The sequence below is a fragment of the Silurus aristotelis genome (assembly GCF_946808225.1).
Source record: "Silurus aristotelis genome assembly, chromosome: 21".
Classification (NCBI taxonomy): Eukaryota; Metazoa; Chordata; class Actinopteri; order Siluriformes; family Siluridae; genus Silurus; species Silurus aristotelis.
In genome coordinates this window covers 16,080,092-16,094,512 of record NC_139594.1, presented here as the reverse complement: position 1 = coordinate 16,094,512, position 14,421 = coordinate 16,080,092, and the positions used below count along the sequence as shown (strand labels likewise).

Genomic DNA, 14,421 nt, shown 5'->3' with positions numbered 1-14,421 from the left:
TAGCAATGAATAAATCTACACTGGTACACAAGATTACAAACTTGATATAAATATAACTCTTGAATTCTACAAAGCACACTTGGAAAGTGCTAAATTTAAGTGTTTCAGGAAGAGGTAGGTCTTTAATCGTCGCTTGAAGATAGTCAGGGACTCCACTGTACGGACATCTTGGGGAAATTCAGTCCACCACCTCGGTGACAGAACAGAGAAGAGCATTGAAGTGTACTTACCTTTTATTCTGAGAGAAGGTGGTACCAGTCAAGCAGTGCTGGCAGATCTCAGTTATTTTTAGAGGACAGTAAATCTATACTGCTATACGAGCTGCACATTGACTTCACTAAAGAGTCAATATACAAAGAGAAGTCAATGCTAAGCAGCGAGTTTCCTACCAAAACTCTCGTGGTGGCCCTTTAATTCTGGAAGCCCCGTCTCTCTTGTGACATCTGCATCCTCAATCGGTGCAACAATTCTCTGTAATCCACCAATTGGCTGGAAAGGAACCTGCAACTGGAGAAAGCTAAGATGGAATGGAGGGAGAGGGGGCAAAAAAGATCTAAAAAAAAATGGCGTCAGACTACAATATATTCTAAAATGAGCCGGAAACCGAAATAGAGGACAGATTGGTCTTACATTAAGATCGTAGCTTCATCAGATTATTCAGCTTGAATGTTCTCTAGAGAATTTTGCTTTGCATAAAGTGAAAAGTTGAGTAATGTTTTTGTTCAGGATTAGATACTGTACAAATACTCAGACAAACATGTATTTATCCATCTTCTCATGTTCCAAAGTCCACCGATCCTTGTGACAGGGACAAACGTTAGATTCTCCAGAGTTATATCATCATTTCTCCGTCGTGTGCCGTTCCAAGCGAAAGGAAAAGCTAACCAAAGCTCACAAACGCTTCACTAATTCACCTACTCTGAATGATCTTATCACAGATCCTTTATTTTGGGTTTTTGTTCATTTTGTTCTTCCAAATAAAACCACACACAGGCACAGATGTCTATGCCTATCATCACAGAGATGTGTAGTAGCTTAAACAGCTTGGAAACATCCCACCACAGAATGCAATGTGTTTTACAGTGTGATACTGTATTAATAGAATAGAATAGCCTTTTTTGTCACATATACATTACGGCACAGTGAAATTCTTTCTTGGCATATCCCAGCTCGCTCGGAAGCTAGGGTCAGAGCGCAGGGTCAGCCATAATACGGCGCTCCTGGAGCACAGATAAGGGCCTTGCTCAAGGGCCCAAGGGTTGCAGCTTATACAGTCACGTAGAGATGGATTTTGTGTGGCATTTCTACAAAAAAATACGACAAAATCTCTGGGTAGGAATTGTTCCTGTACATCTGCATAAACAGCTGGGTGCCTCTCACTTCCAAGAGAACAAGCAACAGAGCCGTAGCTCATGTCTGTTGTTGTGGTGACTGATAAAAAAAAAAAAAAAAAAACAACAAAAGTAACACTTGCAATAAATAGCACAATAGTCCGATTTTCTTCCATTGGATTAAAAAAAAAACTGTTTTAAACCTATTAAAAAACTCTATAAATACTAGAAAAAGGGAAAAAAATACATAAAATATAAGATTTTATTTTTCCATTTGCTGTTATAATACCTTCACTTTTCTATGACGATATCCCACTGGATTTTGGAGTGTCCTTCTGGAGATTTGTGGAGATCCATTCAGTCACATGGCTGTTAGTAAAGTTTAATATGATGGAGTGGCCAAGTATGTTTTCAGACCTGAACAATATTGAGCTCCTGTGGGGCATCATTTCTTTTCTTTTGCTGCAGTAACATAGAAATTTCCTCACTGTGGGACAAATAAAAGTTTATCTTATTTTATCTTTTCTTATCTTATATATAAATACAATTCAAGAGCGATTGGTGCCAATAACAGAAAGCTGATTGCATGTCGGTCTCATTTGTAGTCGTAATGCAGTGAATAATATTTGTAATGGCGAAAGAAAGAATTACATCGCCACGGAAAAACTACTAACAAAAACATTCTAAAGTGCTGCGTTAGCATTTCAACGCGCGTTAGAGGTAGCGTTACATGGACGTCTGAAAGTGAGGCCCTGTTTAAAATTATGTAAAACAGCAAACAGCGAAACATTTGATACGCTATTAAAAAAAACTGTAAAATATTTCAAATAAAATGTCATTATACATTATAGCAACAACGTCTTTTCACATATTTATCACAATATCAAAATATCACCCAGCCCTACAACAAGAGCAAATTCTATTTATCTCACTCGTACAACTGAGCAGCTATGCAGTCAGGGGCCTTGCTCAGGAGCCCGGAAGTGGTGGCTTGGACTCCTTTGAACTCCTGACCTTCGGATTCAAAATCGACGCCTTCGCCACTAAGCTTCCACATCCCCATGATGATGATGATGATGTAGTGGAGCTCTAAAACCTCCTTTTCCTCTGGCTGTGATCTTCCATGCTTTGCGTTATTAACACTGATGTCTTCTTTTTTGCCGCCATCATTCTGAGCCTTGCTGCTGAATATACAGGGAGGAAACATTGTGGTGGTGGTTTGAACAAAACCAAGGTGCTTTTCTTCCTCAGAAGCAATGATCGCATCGTTCACCAATTTCCTCAGGTTTCTTGAAGTAAACTCCATCTCTGTGTGTGTCTCTCTCTCTCTCTCTCTCTCTCTCTCTCTCTCTCTCTCTCTCTCTCTCTCTCTTTCTCTTCCTCTTCGTTAGAACCCGCCTGGAGGAGTTGCGCATGTTTCTGGAGAATGAAACGTGGGAGTTGTGTCCTGTGAAGTCCAACTTCAGTATCACTCAACTTCACGTAAGTCTCAGCACTTCACCTGAGGCGGCTGTTTTGATCAGAAACAACAAAACCTCACATCGAGGTTCTCCAGTTCATCCTAAAACTGCCGGTTACTACATGTACATACATTGCTCTCCAAAAATATTGGCACCCTTGGTGAATATGAGCAGTCTGTAATGAATGTCTAAAATTTGGCTTGTGGGTTACCTCATTTTTAGGCCCTTGTGAAGCAGAAAGTCATAGTTAAACACTTCATTTCCTAATCTCCCATGTGTACAAAAAAAAAATCAATAGGAATAGACTTTAAATACATTTTATGCATATGAATGTATAGTAACCAATAACTGTGGCGCATATATTTTGATAAAACGTGGACCATGTACACAAAGCATTTACTTGAGTTAATGTAGAGATACAGTAGCTAAAATATGACTCCAGTAAAAGTAAAAGTGGCCCTTTAAACTTTCACTTGAGTAAAAGGCCTTCGAATGCACTTAAGTATCCAAAGTACTATGGTTTATTATGGCCGTAATGTTCCTATTATCATATTTATCACAAGACTCTTTGCTTAATCAACTCAGTTTATGTGAAACGATTCAATGTTACACTTAACACACCGATCTATTAATAGAATGATATTAGTGATAGAAGAGTATCTGCGAGAGTGAAAGGGAAAGTTTATAGGACTGTGGTGAGACCTGAGATGTTGTATGGTTTAGAGACAGTGGCATTGAGTAAAAGACAGGAGGTGGAGCTGGAGGTAGCAAAGCTGAAGATGTTGAGGTTTTCGTTGGGAGTGACGATGATGGACAGTATTAGAAACGAGTTTATTAGAGGGACAGCGCATGTAGGACGTTTTGGAGACAAGGTGAGGGAGATGGTTTGGACATGTGCAGAGGAGGGACATGGGGTGTATCAGTAGGAGAATGCTGAGGATGGAGCCACCATCCCACCAGGAGGGAAAGAGGAAGACCAAGGAGGAGGTTAATGGATGTGGTGAAGGAAGACATGCAGGTAGTTGGTGTAACAGAGGCAGATGTAGAGGACAGGGGCATGTGGAGACGGATGGTCCGCTGTGGCGACCCCTAATGGGAGAAGCCGAAGGAAGAAGAATGAGTCAAAAACTTGGTTAATTTCAAGTTAGGCAAAAACCTTCTTTAAAAAAAATTTAATCGCTCAAATAAGGTCACTGGTGTTGAAGCAAGTTTTAGTCCGCCATTTCTTCCATCATTTATTGCTTCCAAAATGCTTGGTGTTGAACTGATGCTGAACTGTATGTTGGTGATGAAGTAGATACATCAAACGGCAATCAAAACAAGTCCGAGCCAAATTTTGACCAGTTAAGTTTTTATCCGCTTATAAATTGAAAAGGAACGACTGATTTCGCAAAATGTAGTTGAGTAAAAAGTTAAATATTCGACTTTAAATTGTAATAAAGTTAAAGTTTCTCCAAATAAAAAGACTTAAAATAAATACTTCAGTGAAGTACAGATACGCAAAAAAGCGACTTAAATACAGTAACAAATTACATTTACTTTCTTACTGCAATTTTCACGAGAGCATAGTATTTTTGTGATTTCTTTCAAATAAAAAAAAGATCATCATCTTCACTTCAATTCATCAAGGGTGCCAGTATTATTGAAAGGGCGCTGAATTTGCTGAGCATACTCAGTAATTATTTCCTGTTAGAAATTTGTTTTGTGTGGATTTTGGGGAAGTTTTTAGTCAGGACTTTAGAGAAAAAACTGCATTACGACTATGGGATCGTAGCCAGACGCTGAATCCTGGCGTGGATTATCGCCTTCTCTCAGCTGTATCGAGAAACAGGAAAGACGTGCGTGTCAAATGTATTTGAACACGAGCCTTTGTGAGCCTCCCAGAGTCGCTATGATGTCAATCTGTGGGAAAAAACCCAAAGAACATTTTCTTATGTTCAATATTATTCGAATGTTTCAATAAAAAAAATAGGTTCCCCCCCCCCCCCTAATGTAGACAGAAGATAATGGAAAATGAAATTTAGGTGTCCCAATAATTTTGGAATGTGGATTTTTTCCCCCACATATACATTACTTAATATAAAACCGCTTTTGAGACTTTCATCAGAAAACGTGTCCATATTTTTATGGTACTAACAAATGAATAGACTCACTAAACATACACTTTTTGTGTTTTGTGTTTTGGGACACCTGATTTTTCCAGCTATATGGGGTTCTTTCCCAAACTGTTACCACAAAACATCTTGGATCTTCACTTGAACAAGGAGACACGAACCTTTTCCAGCATGATAATGGCTCTGTGCACAAAGCCAACTCTATGAAGATCTGGTGTTCAAGGGCTGGAGTGGAAAATGTTAAGTGGTCTGCTATAGAGTTATCAACCCTTATTGGATTGGAATTAGAATTGGAACGCTGACTGCATCCCAGGCCTCGTCACCTCATCTACATCAGTACCTGACTTAACACCTTTGTGGCTGAATGAGCACAAATCTCCACAGGAAGACATTATTATAAAAGTGGAAGCTTAACGTGGAATAGGATGTTTAAAAAGCACATACGACTCTTATAGTCAGGTGTCCACAAACGTTTGTCTATTGGATTGATATTTTATGTTATTTTTACTTTAAACTGTGTGACTGAACAAATGTGCAACCATTAAACCTGATGATTTCTGCAGTAATCGTTTGAACACCGTTGTGCTGCAGGAGTTTAAGTTCATGGGCCAGTGTCGCTCGCCGTCTGCGTCTCCAAGCAGACAGCCAACCTCCAGAGACCCTGACCAGCTGTTTCTCTTCGAGCAGTACATACAGGAAGGAAACCCTTTTGAGATGCAGATCAACAATAAGGAAGAGGAGAGTGAGGACGTTCTGGCATCCAATGGGGTAGGCTTATTATTATTATTATTATTACTCATTATTCAGTTATTAAATGTTCGTTACATCCTTATTTTAGGTGTATTACAGCTTATTACTACTATTTCTTTAGAAAACACGTTATTTTTCCAGTTCATAGGTTTATATAGAAGTTATTAATAGTAATATTAATAGCAAAGGTTGTGTAAACAAGCTAACTTATTATTTATTTATTTTTTCTCCTAAATTCATAGATTTTTTTATTATGGATTGGAATAGAATCACATCTTTAACTTTGATGCCGATGCAAATCACTGAATCATACTATCCATAATACACACTATATTATGATAGAAAATGACAGAATACATGTTTTTTTTGTTGTTGTTTTTTTTTTTTTTTTATCGCCTCCAGAGTAGTTGTGTGCAGCAGGTTGTTTGTGACCACTTTCTCTCAGGCCTCAGTGAACTTGAGTTCTCTCCCTTCATTTATTCTCGATAACATGACTGAACCCACAATGAGCTGTTGAAACAAATGGACATAATTAACTGTGTTAAGTGGTTTATCGTCTCTTTCTCTACCTGCCATGTTAGATCAGCTTTATGGGAGGGTGTAGTGTCTGCATGGAGTTCTCTTCACTCCAAACCCACTTGACATTTCAAAACACGCAAGAAGGTTTTATTCTGTCGATGGCGTAGGCTGTGAAAAAAAAGTGTTTTTACCTTGAGAATGCATAGAGTTAAATAAATAATCATTACAAAAACCAGACAGTTTTGATTACTGTCGTCTGTAAACGCCTGGGGCTCACATGTTTATTTTCATGTATTATAAAAGCCTGTTGTTGATCTGGCAGCATGTGTTAACATATTTCACAAACCCCATGCAGTGCTCAGGATCTGGAGGGTCTCTCACATGGTGTGTTCAAAACAATATAGCACAGAAGGTTATTATCATGATCATCTCCCCGTGTAGCATGTCCTCAGTTCTTCTTTTTTTTTTCATTCAGAGCTGAATTCATGCATGAATTAAGTAAGTTAATGAAATGTAATTTAGTAAAAATGAACATGAAGGCCTGTTTATGCCTTTTTTTTCCCCCTTTTTTTTTTTTTTTGCACACACGAGCAACATCGGACCGAGAAGACATTTTTCACAGGAAAGTTTTCACAGCACTTCACTTTTTTCCCCCATATTTTGTTATGTTAAAGCCTCATTCCAAAATGGATTTAATTTATTATTTTTCTCAGTTCTTCTGGTGTTGGATCTGTGATGATCACAATGTTGAGCTATTTTATGAGTTGCTTAGAAGCTCCTAGTTTTATAACCATAAATGACTGTAAAAGACTGTAGAAAGAACATTACTCATAATCTTACATTCCAGTGCTCATGTTAGTTCTCACTCTCCAGTGTTCTGTATTGTTTAAAGACTATAATCACACTCTTGATGTCACCCAAATGAGAATGGGTTCCCCTTTTGAGTCTGGTTCCTCTCAAGGTTTCTTCCTCATAACATCTGAGGGAGTTTTTCCTTGCCAGTCACCATGGCTGCTCATCAGGGATAATTACACACTGTTAAATTCTGTAAAGCTGCTTTAAAACAATGTTGTGAAAAGCGCTATAGAAATAAACTTGACTTCTTCAAACAATACCCAATAATGACAACGTGAAAGAAGTTTGTTTTAAAAAAGAATAAAAAATCACATGGACATCAGTATTCACAGCCTTTGCTCAATACTTTGTTGAAGCACTTTGGCACCGATTACAGCCTCAAGTCTTTTTGGCACCTTTTTTTGAGCAGTTTCTCCCATTCTTCTTTGCCCAAACTGAAAAGCTCCATTAGGTTGGATGTGGAGTGTCAGTGCACAGCCATTTTCAGATCTTTACAGATATGTTTAATCGGGTTCAAGTCTGGGCTCTGGCTGGGCCACTCATGCACATTCACAGAGTCGTCCCGTTGCCACTTCTTTGTTGTCTTGGCTGTGAGACTTTTTTAGATTTAGAGACGTTGTCCTGTTAAAAGATGAACCGTCGCCCCAGTCAGAGGTCCAGAGCACTCTGGAGCAGGTTTTTATCAAGGATGTCTCTGTACATTGCTGCATTCATCTCTCAATCCTGACTACCAGTTCCTGACTACCAGTTCCTGAAAAAAAAACATCCCCACAGCATGATGCTGCCACCACCATGCTTCACTGTAGGGATAGTTATTGGCCAGGTGATGAGTGGTGCCTGGTTGTCATTCAGGCCAAAGAGTTTAATATTTGTTCTTGATGGTCTGAGAGTTCTCTAGGTGCGTTTTGGCAAACTCCATACTGGCTGTCATGTGCCTTTTACCGAGGCCATACAGGCCTGATTGGTGAAGTGTTGCAGAGATGGTTGTTGTTCTGGAAGATTCTCCTCTTTTCACAGAGAAATGCTGGAGCTCTTTCAGAGTGACCATCTGGTTCTTGGTCAACTCTCTCACTTAGGTCCTTCTCCCCCGATCACTCAGTTTGGCCGGGCGGCCCACTCTAGGAAAAGTCCTGGTGGTTCCAAACTTCATTGGGACTTTAAATGCTGCAGAAATGTTTCTGTACCCTCCCCCAGATCTGGGCCTCGATACAATCCTGTCTCTGAGGTCTAAAGACAATTCCTTGCACCTAATGGCTTGGTTTGTGCTCTGACATGCACTGCTTACTGTGGGAACTCATATAGACAGGTGTGTGCCTTTCTAAATCATGTCCAATCAACTGAATTTACCACAGGTGGACTTAAGTCAAGTTGTAGAAACATCTCAAGAATGATCAGTGGAAACCGGATGCACCTGAGCTAAATTTTGAGTGTCATTGCAAAGGCTGTGAATACTTACCGTATTTTCCGGACTATAAGCCACTACTTTTTTCCCACACTTTAAAACCCACGGGTTAAACAATAAAGCGGCTAATTTATGGATTTCTCCTGTTTTTTTTTTTTAAAACTGAGCCCCGTAACATTAGACCAATGAAATTTCCAAACAGGTTAAAGTGAACCAATGAAATTCTTTATATCAAATCAGATGCGCTCCCACTGATTCGGGCCGCACCACATCATAAATATGGATGATGTTACTCTGACGTCTGACCTGCCGCTCACTCGGACTGTCAACAGGAAATGCAAATCATTCGTCACGCTGAAAACAACCGGGCATGAAAAAACGCACTTCACCTGTGTTCTGAGCTGCACGGCATCGGGAGAAAAGCTTCACCGATGGTGATTTTTAAACACACGACGATGCCAAAAGATAAACTCCCGAGAGAAATAGTTGTGAAAGGAAGGAGGAAGACGGTGAACTATGACTTTCTTGGTAGGCTACTGTTTAGATACAAGTCGTGTAACAGACACTGTCTTTCGTTAAAGCCTGTGTAAAGTTCATTAATTTCAATGTAGACACCTGCGACTTATAGACAGGTACGGTGTATTTATGCTCAAAATAAAAATCTTTGTAAAATTTAGTGGGTGCGGCTTATATTTGGGTTCACTAATAGTCCGGAAAATACAGTATATACATGATTTTTTAAGTTTTTTATTTGTAATAAATTTGCACAGATTTCAAACAAACGTCTTTCATGTTGTCATTATGTGGCATTGTTTGTAAAATGTTAAGGAAATTAATGAATTTAATCAATTTTGGAATAAGGCTGTAACATAAGATGTGGAGAAAGTGAAGCACTGTGAATACTTTCTGGATGCACTCTACATTTGTATCTTAATTTTTCCATCAAATATTTGATCAAAAAGAGATCCTTACCAATTGCCAAGCAGACAAAAACATAAACATGATGAATAGGAGGTGTGGCTTTGCATTGTTACATGACGTACAGCTGGTATTACTGAGGGTGTACTCACTTTTGTTGCCATTTATTTAGACAATAATGGCTGTATGTTGAGTTATTTTAGAGGATAGTAAATCTGTACTGCCATACATACTGCACATTGACTAAAATATACCCTAGTTTCATTTTACAGTAATGTCCCTTAAGAAGATACACTAAAATGGTTGCTGAAACGTGAAGGGCGTACTTACTTTTGTTTGTGTGTATAAATATATATATATAATATACATCTGACCTCAACCTTATTGAATGAATGTGGATGCTGACTGCACCCCAGGCCTCCTCACCTCGATTACATCATTACATGACGTTACTTGACACCCTTGTGCCTGAATGAGCACAAATCCCCACAAGCACATTTTTGGGGGCAAAATGATGAATACAAACCTCATGGTATCTTAGTGTAACTGCAAAATGATTTATACCAAAAAAAAAAATTGGAACATATAGATTTTTATCTACATGGAATCTGACATTTTTAGTGTAAATCTTCCTGAATGATGGTCTTGTAGAAAACTGTTATTAGTCTCTGATATTGCACACAGAGAGTGTTGCTCCTTTGACGACATAATGACAGCACCCTGAGGTGAATGCGGCTTAGATAGATTCTTCAGGTCGCTTATGTTCTCCCTGAGATGAAATCCATCCCAGAAGGAGAAGGCTCTTTATTTGGAAGAAATTTGAACCAGAATCGCCTCTGCCCTTCTCAGAAAGAGTCAGGTTTTTGTGAAGGTTGCAATTTTTGCAAATAATATTGTGATAATATCGAAAAAGCCTGAAAGGTCAGAGATTTCTCGTGACGGGAAAGTGTAATGTACACACACACACACACTGGCACACACAAACCCACCTGAGCAGCCACTGAGCTTTGTGTTGAGGTGGATTATAAGCAGTGTGTGAGTGGGAGGTGTAGTACTAAAAATGAGTTTCTAACTTTTGGTGTTTTTAATGGATAAAACATCACTATCAGCACTGCAAATTCTCATCCAATTCTCACTGAGAAACCTGCAGTGGCTGATCTATGAATATGTGTAGCTGCCTTATTTTATGTCCCAGAACTACAACTACATTTGGGTATTTTATTATTATAATTTTTTGGACACTTTGTTGCATCAAGTTGGATGTAAATGGGTCATAATTCCACAAGGAATGTATTCAATCATTTTCTCACATACCACAGATACCACATATCTTTAAAGTTTTTGCTGTTGAATGCATTACATGGATCAGATAGATGAGACACTGTGAGATTTTTGAAATAATTTATCAGTAAAAGAAGTAATTTATATTTCATGTATTCCTCAAAAACATTTTGATGTAAGTCTCAGTAATATTGGTTCTTGGTCCTAGGTTCTGGACCAGTGGTGGACTAAGTACAGAAACCATGTAGCAAACGATTACTCCATTAAACGTGAAAGTGCTTCCTTTTAACCTTCACTTGATTAAATGTACAACATTTATTTGCCTTCGAATGTACTTAAATATCCAAGGAACACATTTAGTCAAAAGGCTCATTGCTTAATCAATTCAGAGTATGTAAAAAAGACTCTCAGCACACCAATCTATTAATAGAATAATAATAATGAGTCAAACACTGATTGATATATATTTAAATTATTATTAAGCCAGAACCTTCTAATAAGTCCACGGGTGTTTAGAGTCAGTTTAGAGGCAGTTAAGAGTCAGGAGTTTCTTCCATCATTTATTCCTTTCGAAATGTTCTGCATGCAGAACTGTATGTTCATGCTAAGTACCGTATTTTCCGGACTATAACCCGCTACTTTTTCCCCACGCTTTGAACCCCGCGGCTTAAACAATGAAGCGGCTAATTTATGGATTTTTCCTGGGTTTTTCCCGGTTTCACAAACTTCATGCCACCAAAAAAACTGAGCCCCGTAACATTAGACCAATGAAATTTCCGAACAGGTTAAAGTGAACCAATGAAACTCTTTATATTAAATCAGATGCGCTCCCACTGAATCGGGCCGCACCACATCATACATATGGATGATGTTTCTCTGACATTTGACCTGCCGCTCACTCGGACTGTCTACAGGAAATGTGAATCATTCGTCACGCTGAAAACAACCGGGCATGAAAAAACGCACTTCACCTGTGTTCTGAGCTGCACGGCATCGGGAGAAAAGATGCACCGATGGTGATTTTTAAACACACGACGATGCCAAAAGATAAACTCCCGAGAGAAATAGTTGTGAAAGGAAGGAGGAAGACAGTGAACAATGACTTTCTTGGTAGGCTGCTGTTTAGATACAAGTCGTGTTACAGACACTGTCTTTCATTAAAGCCTGTGTAAAGTTCATTAGTTTGAATGTAGACATTGAAACTGCGGCTTATAGACAGGTGCGGCATATTTATGTTCAAAATAAAAATCTTTGTGAAATTCAGTGGGTGCGGCTTATATTTGGGTGCGCTTAATAGTCCGGAAATTACGGTATATATCACCGCTTTTAAGTTTTATCCACTCAGAAGAAAAGGAGCAAAATGTAGTTGAGTAAATAAGATGTTTGACTTTGAAATGTAGTGAAATTTAAGTCTCCCCAAATGGAAATAATTCAGTGATATACAGATACATGAAAAAGCTACTTAAATACAGTAACAGATTATATTTACTTTGTTGCTGTTCACCACTGCTAAACTGTAAACATACACCTGCATAACATAAACCTGCTGTAGACTTTGGGTCTTGACTGAACCCAATTTTGTCTTCTGCTGTTGAAACCTATCCACCTCAAGGATTGGCTTGTTGTGCATTGTGTGATGCATTTCTGCTCCACATGGCTCTACCGAATGCTTATTTGAATTATTATGGTCTTTCAGGCAGCTTGAAACAGCCCTGAATTCTTACATCGAAATGCATGCAGAAGATTTTTTTCTTTTTCGCACCACTCTAGAGACTCTACTGAGAATTATATATATAAAAATCCCAAGAGATCAGTAGGTTGTTTATGGGAAACAAATATATATGATTAAGAAATCTGCATTGTAGATGAAGGATAAAAAATAAACGGTTCAGTCCAGTTGATTAAAAAAAAAAAATTGTTTCATGCATTCTAGAGTTTACCAGCCCACTGCACAGTCTTGACATCCTGTTAGCCTTCCTGACCCCTCTCACTGCACTTTTCTCCTCTTTCCCTCTTTTCATGTCAGTACGAGTCTGAAGAACTGGAAAAGAGCGTGTATCAGGACTATGACAGCGACAGTGATGTGGCCGATGAACTGAAGCAGGACTTTGTGGATGAGCAGACTGGAGACATACCCAACAAGAGGTCAGTATATTATTGGGTTTGAACTAATTACTGGGTATATCAGCTAAATTCATTAAAAGGTTTTTAGCACATGATTTATGAAGATTGAATGCTGCTGTAAATAATATGGTGTATTTATATATTTGTAAATCCATTACTGTATATATTTGGCTAAATAACATATGGAGTTCGAATCCTTAATTTTTGGCTAATATGCACAATTTAACAAGCTTTTCATAATAAATACATTTTGCGTATTGCACAGGTTGTGTCTCTTTTTTGTTTAATAAACCATTGATACTGACTTGGCAGCTGGAAAACTTTATGGTACAGATTGGGGCAGCACTCTTGCTACCTGACCGGTGTCCTCTGCCTAAATTGCACTGCCTGAAGACACTGCACGCATGTTGCAGTGTGCAGTCTTCTTTCTGCAGTTGTGTAAATAAAATTCTAACAGTGCTAAACGCAGCGCTCGAGCACTTGCACGCGGATCGTGTCATCCTGCCACAACCAACACACACACACACACACACAAAAAAAAAAACCCTGTTAATTGTCCCGAGGCCTTCAGGGTGCGCGCTCACTTTCAGAGAAAACGCTCTGGCGAATATTAAATAAGCTGTTGGAGTCGAGCTAACTGGCGATTGCGCGAATAATTAAAAGATCGCCACGGACTTTTTAGACCCCGCAATTAGCGATCGCGCTAATGCCTCCTCATTTCCTTATTCGATTGCGTAAGCCTGAGAAGCAACACCACAATCTAATTTGTAAACTCTGCAATCTGGTCCTCGAAGCAGGAATTGAATCTCACGCTGTGTGCTGCGAGCGCCTGTGAGCAAACATGCTATCTTTAGTCTCTTAGCACGGAAAAAAGAGGATTAATTATCTTATTTTAAACCTATTCAGCTGTGTTTTGAGGCGTTATCTTCATGAAACAGTTGGGAAATGATTCGCTGTGAATGGTAACAGACTACAGATATGATAGCTTGATTGACTGATTCGAAAAACTAAACAGATTGCTTAAATATTTTAGTATGTTTGATGTTGTTAAATAACTACACTGGATGTTAAAAGTCTCGACGTATGATATAATAAATATTGGAACACTTGATTTCATGTGCATGCTGTTGTAAAAGATTTCTGTGCAACAGTGAACAAATCTAAGGGTGCCAATACTTTAACCACCAGGGCAAATAGGCAAACTGTTGGGTGCAAAGATTGCCAGAAGATAAGTTTAATTTAATTATGAACGAAATCACATTTTTCTGTGGCATTGTATCGTATCGCAAAGTGCGCTAGGTAGAAGCCACTACTAGGTAAAACATTTATAACAAGTAATTCACAATTTTTGTTGAGTTTACAGTACAGTACATGTACAATCTCCTTTGAAAAAGGAACCATCAAAAGAAAAGTCAAAACCTCGCCTTTATTTTAATTACACGCGAGGGGTCATTGAACGTAACCCCCGCGAGTATCGAGGTTGCACTGTATATTCTAATTCTCACTTTATATACACAATCACCAGTATAATTAAAGGAGTCAGTGAGCATTCAGTCTGCCGTTCTCCCCCTGTGGAGACTGGCACTTCCTTTTCCAGCACAATCACACTTGACTTGTCACACTGGGGGTATTATATAACCCACATGGGCAATAACACATGGGTTATT

The 14,421-nt window shown here is 38.8% G+C and overlaps 1 protein-coding gene across 5 annotated transcripts in view; it reads left to right on the top strand.

Moving 5' to 3' along the window:
* vps50 (VPS50 subunit of EARP/GARPII complex) overlaps nucleotides 1-14,421 on the top strand; it is a 207,510-nt gene that overhangs the window by 106,645 nt on the left and 86,444 nt on the right. For all 5 annotated transcript variants that reach the window (XM_083523569.1, XM_083523567.1, XM_083523570.1 and 2 more), the window contains exons 17-19: nucleotides 2,723-2,813; nucleotides 5,497-5,673; nucleotides 12,657-12,775. In XM_083523569.1, coding sequence (XP_083379695.1) covers nucleotides 2,723-2,813; nucleotides 5,497-5,673; nucleotides 12,657-12,775 — 387 coding nt within the window. The remainder of the gene's footprint in view (nucleotides 1-2,722; nucleotides 2,814-5,496; nucleotides 5,674-12,656; nucleotides 12,776-14,421) is intronic.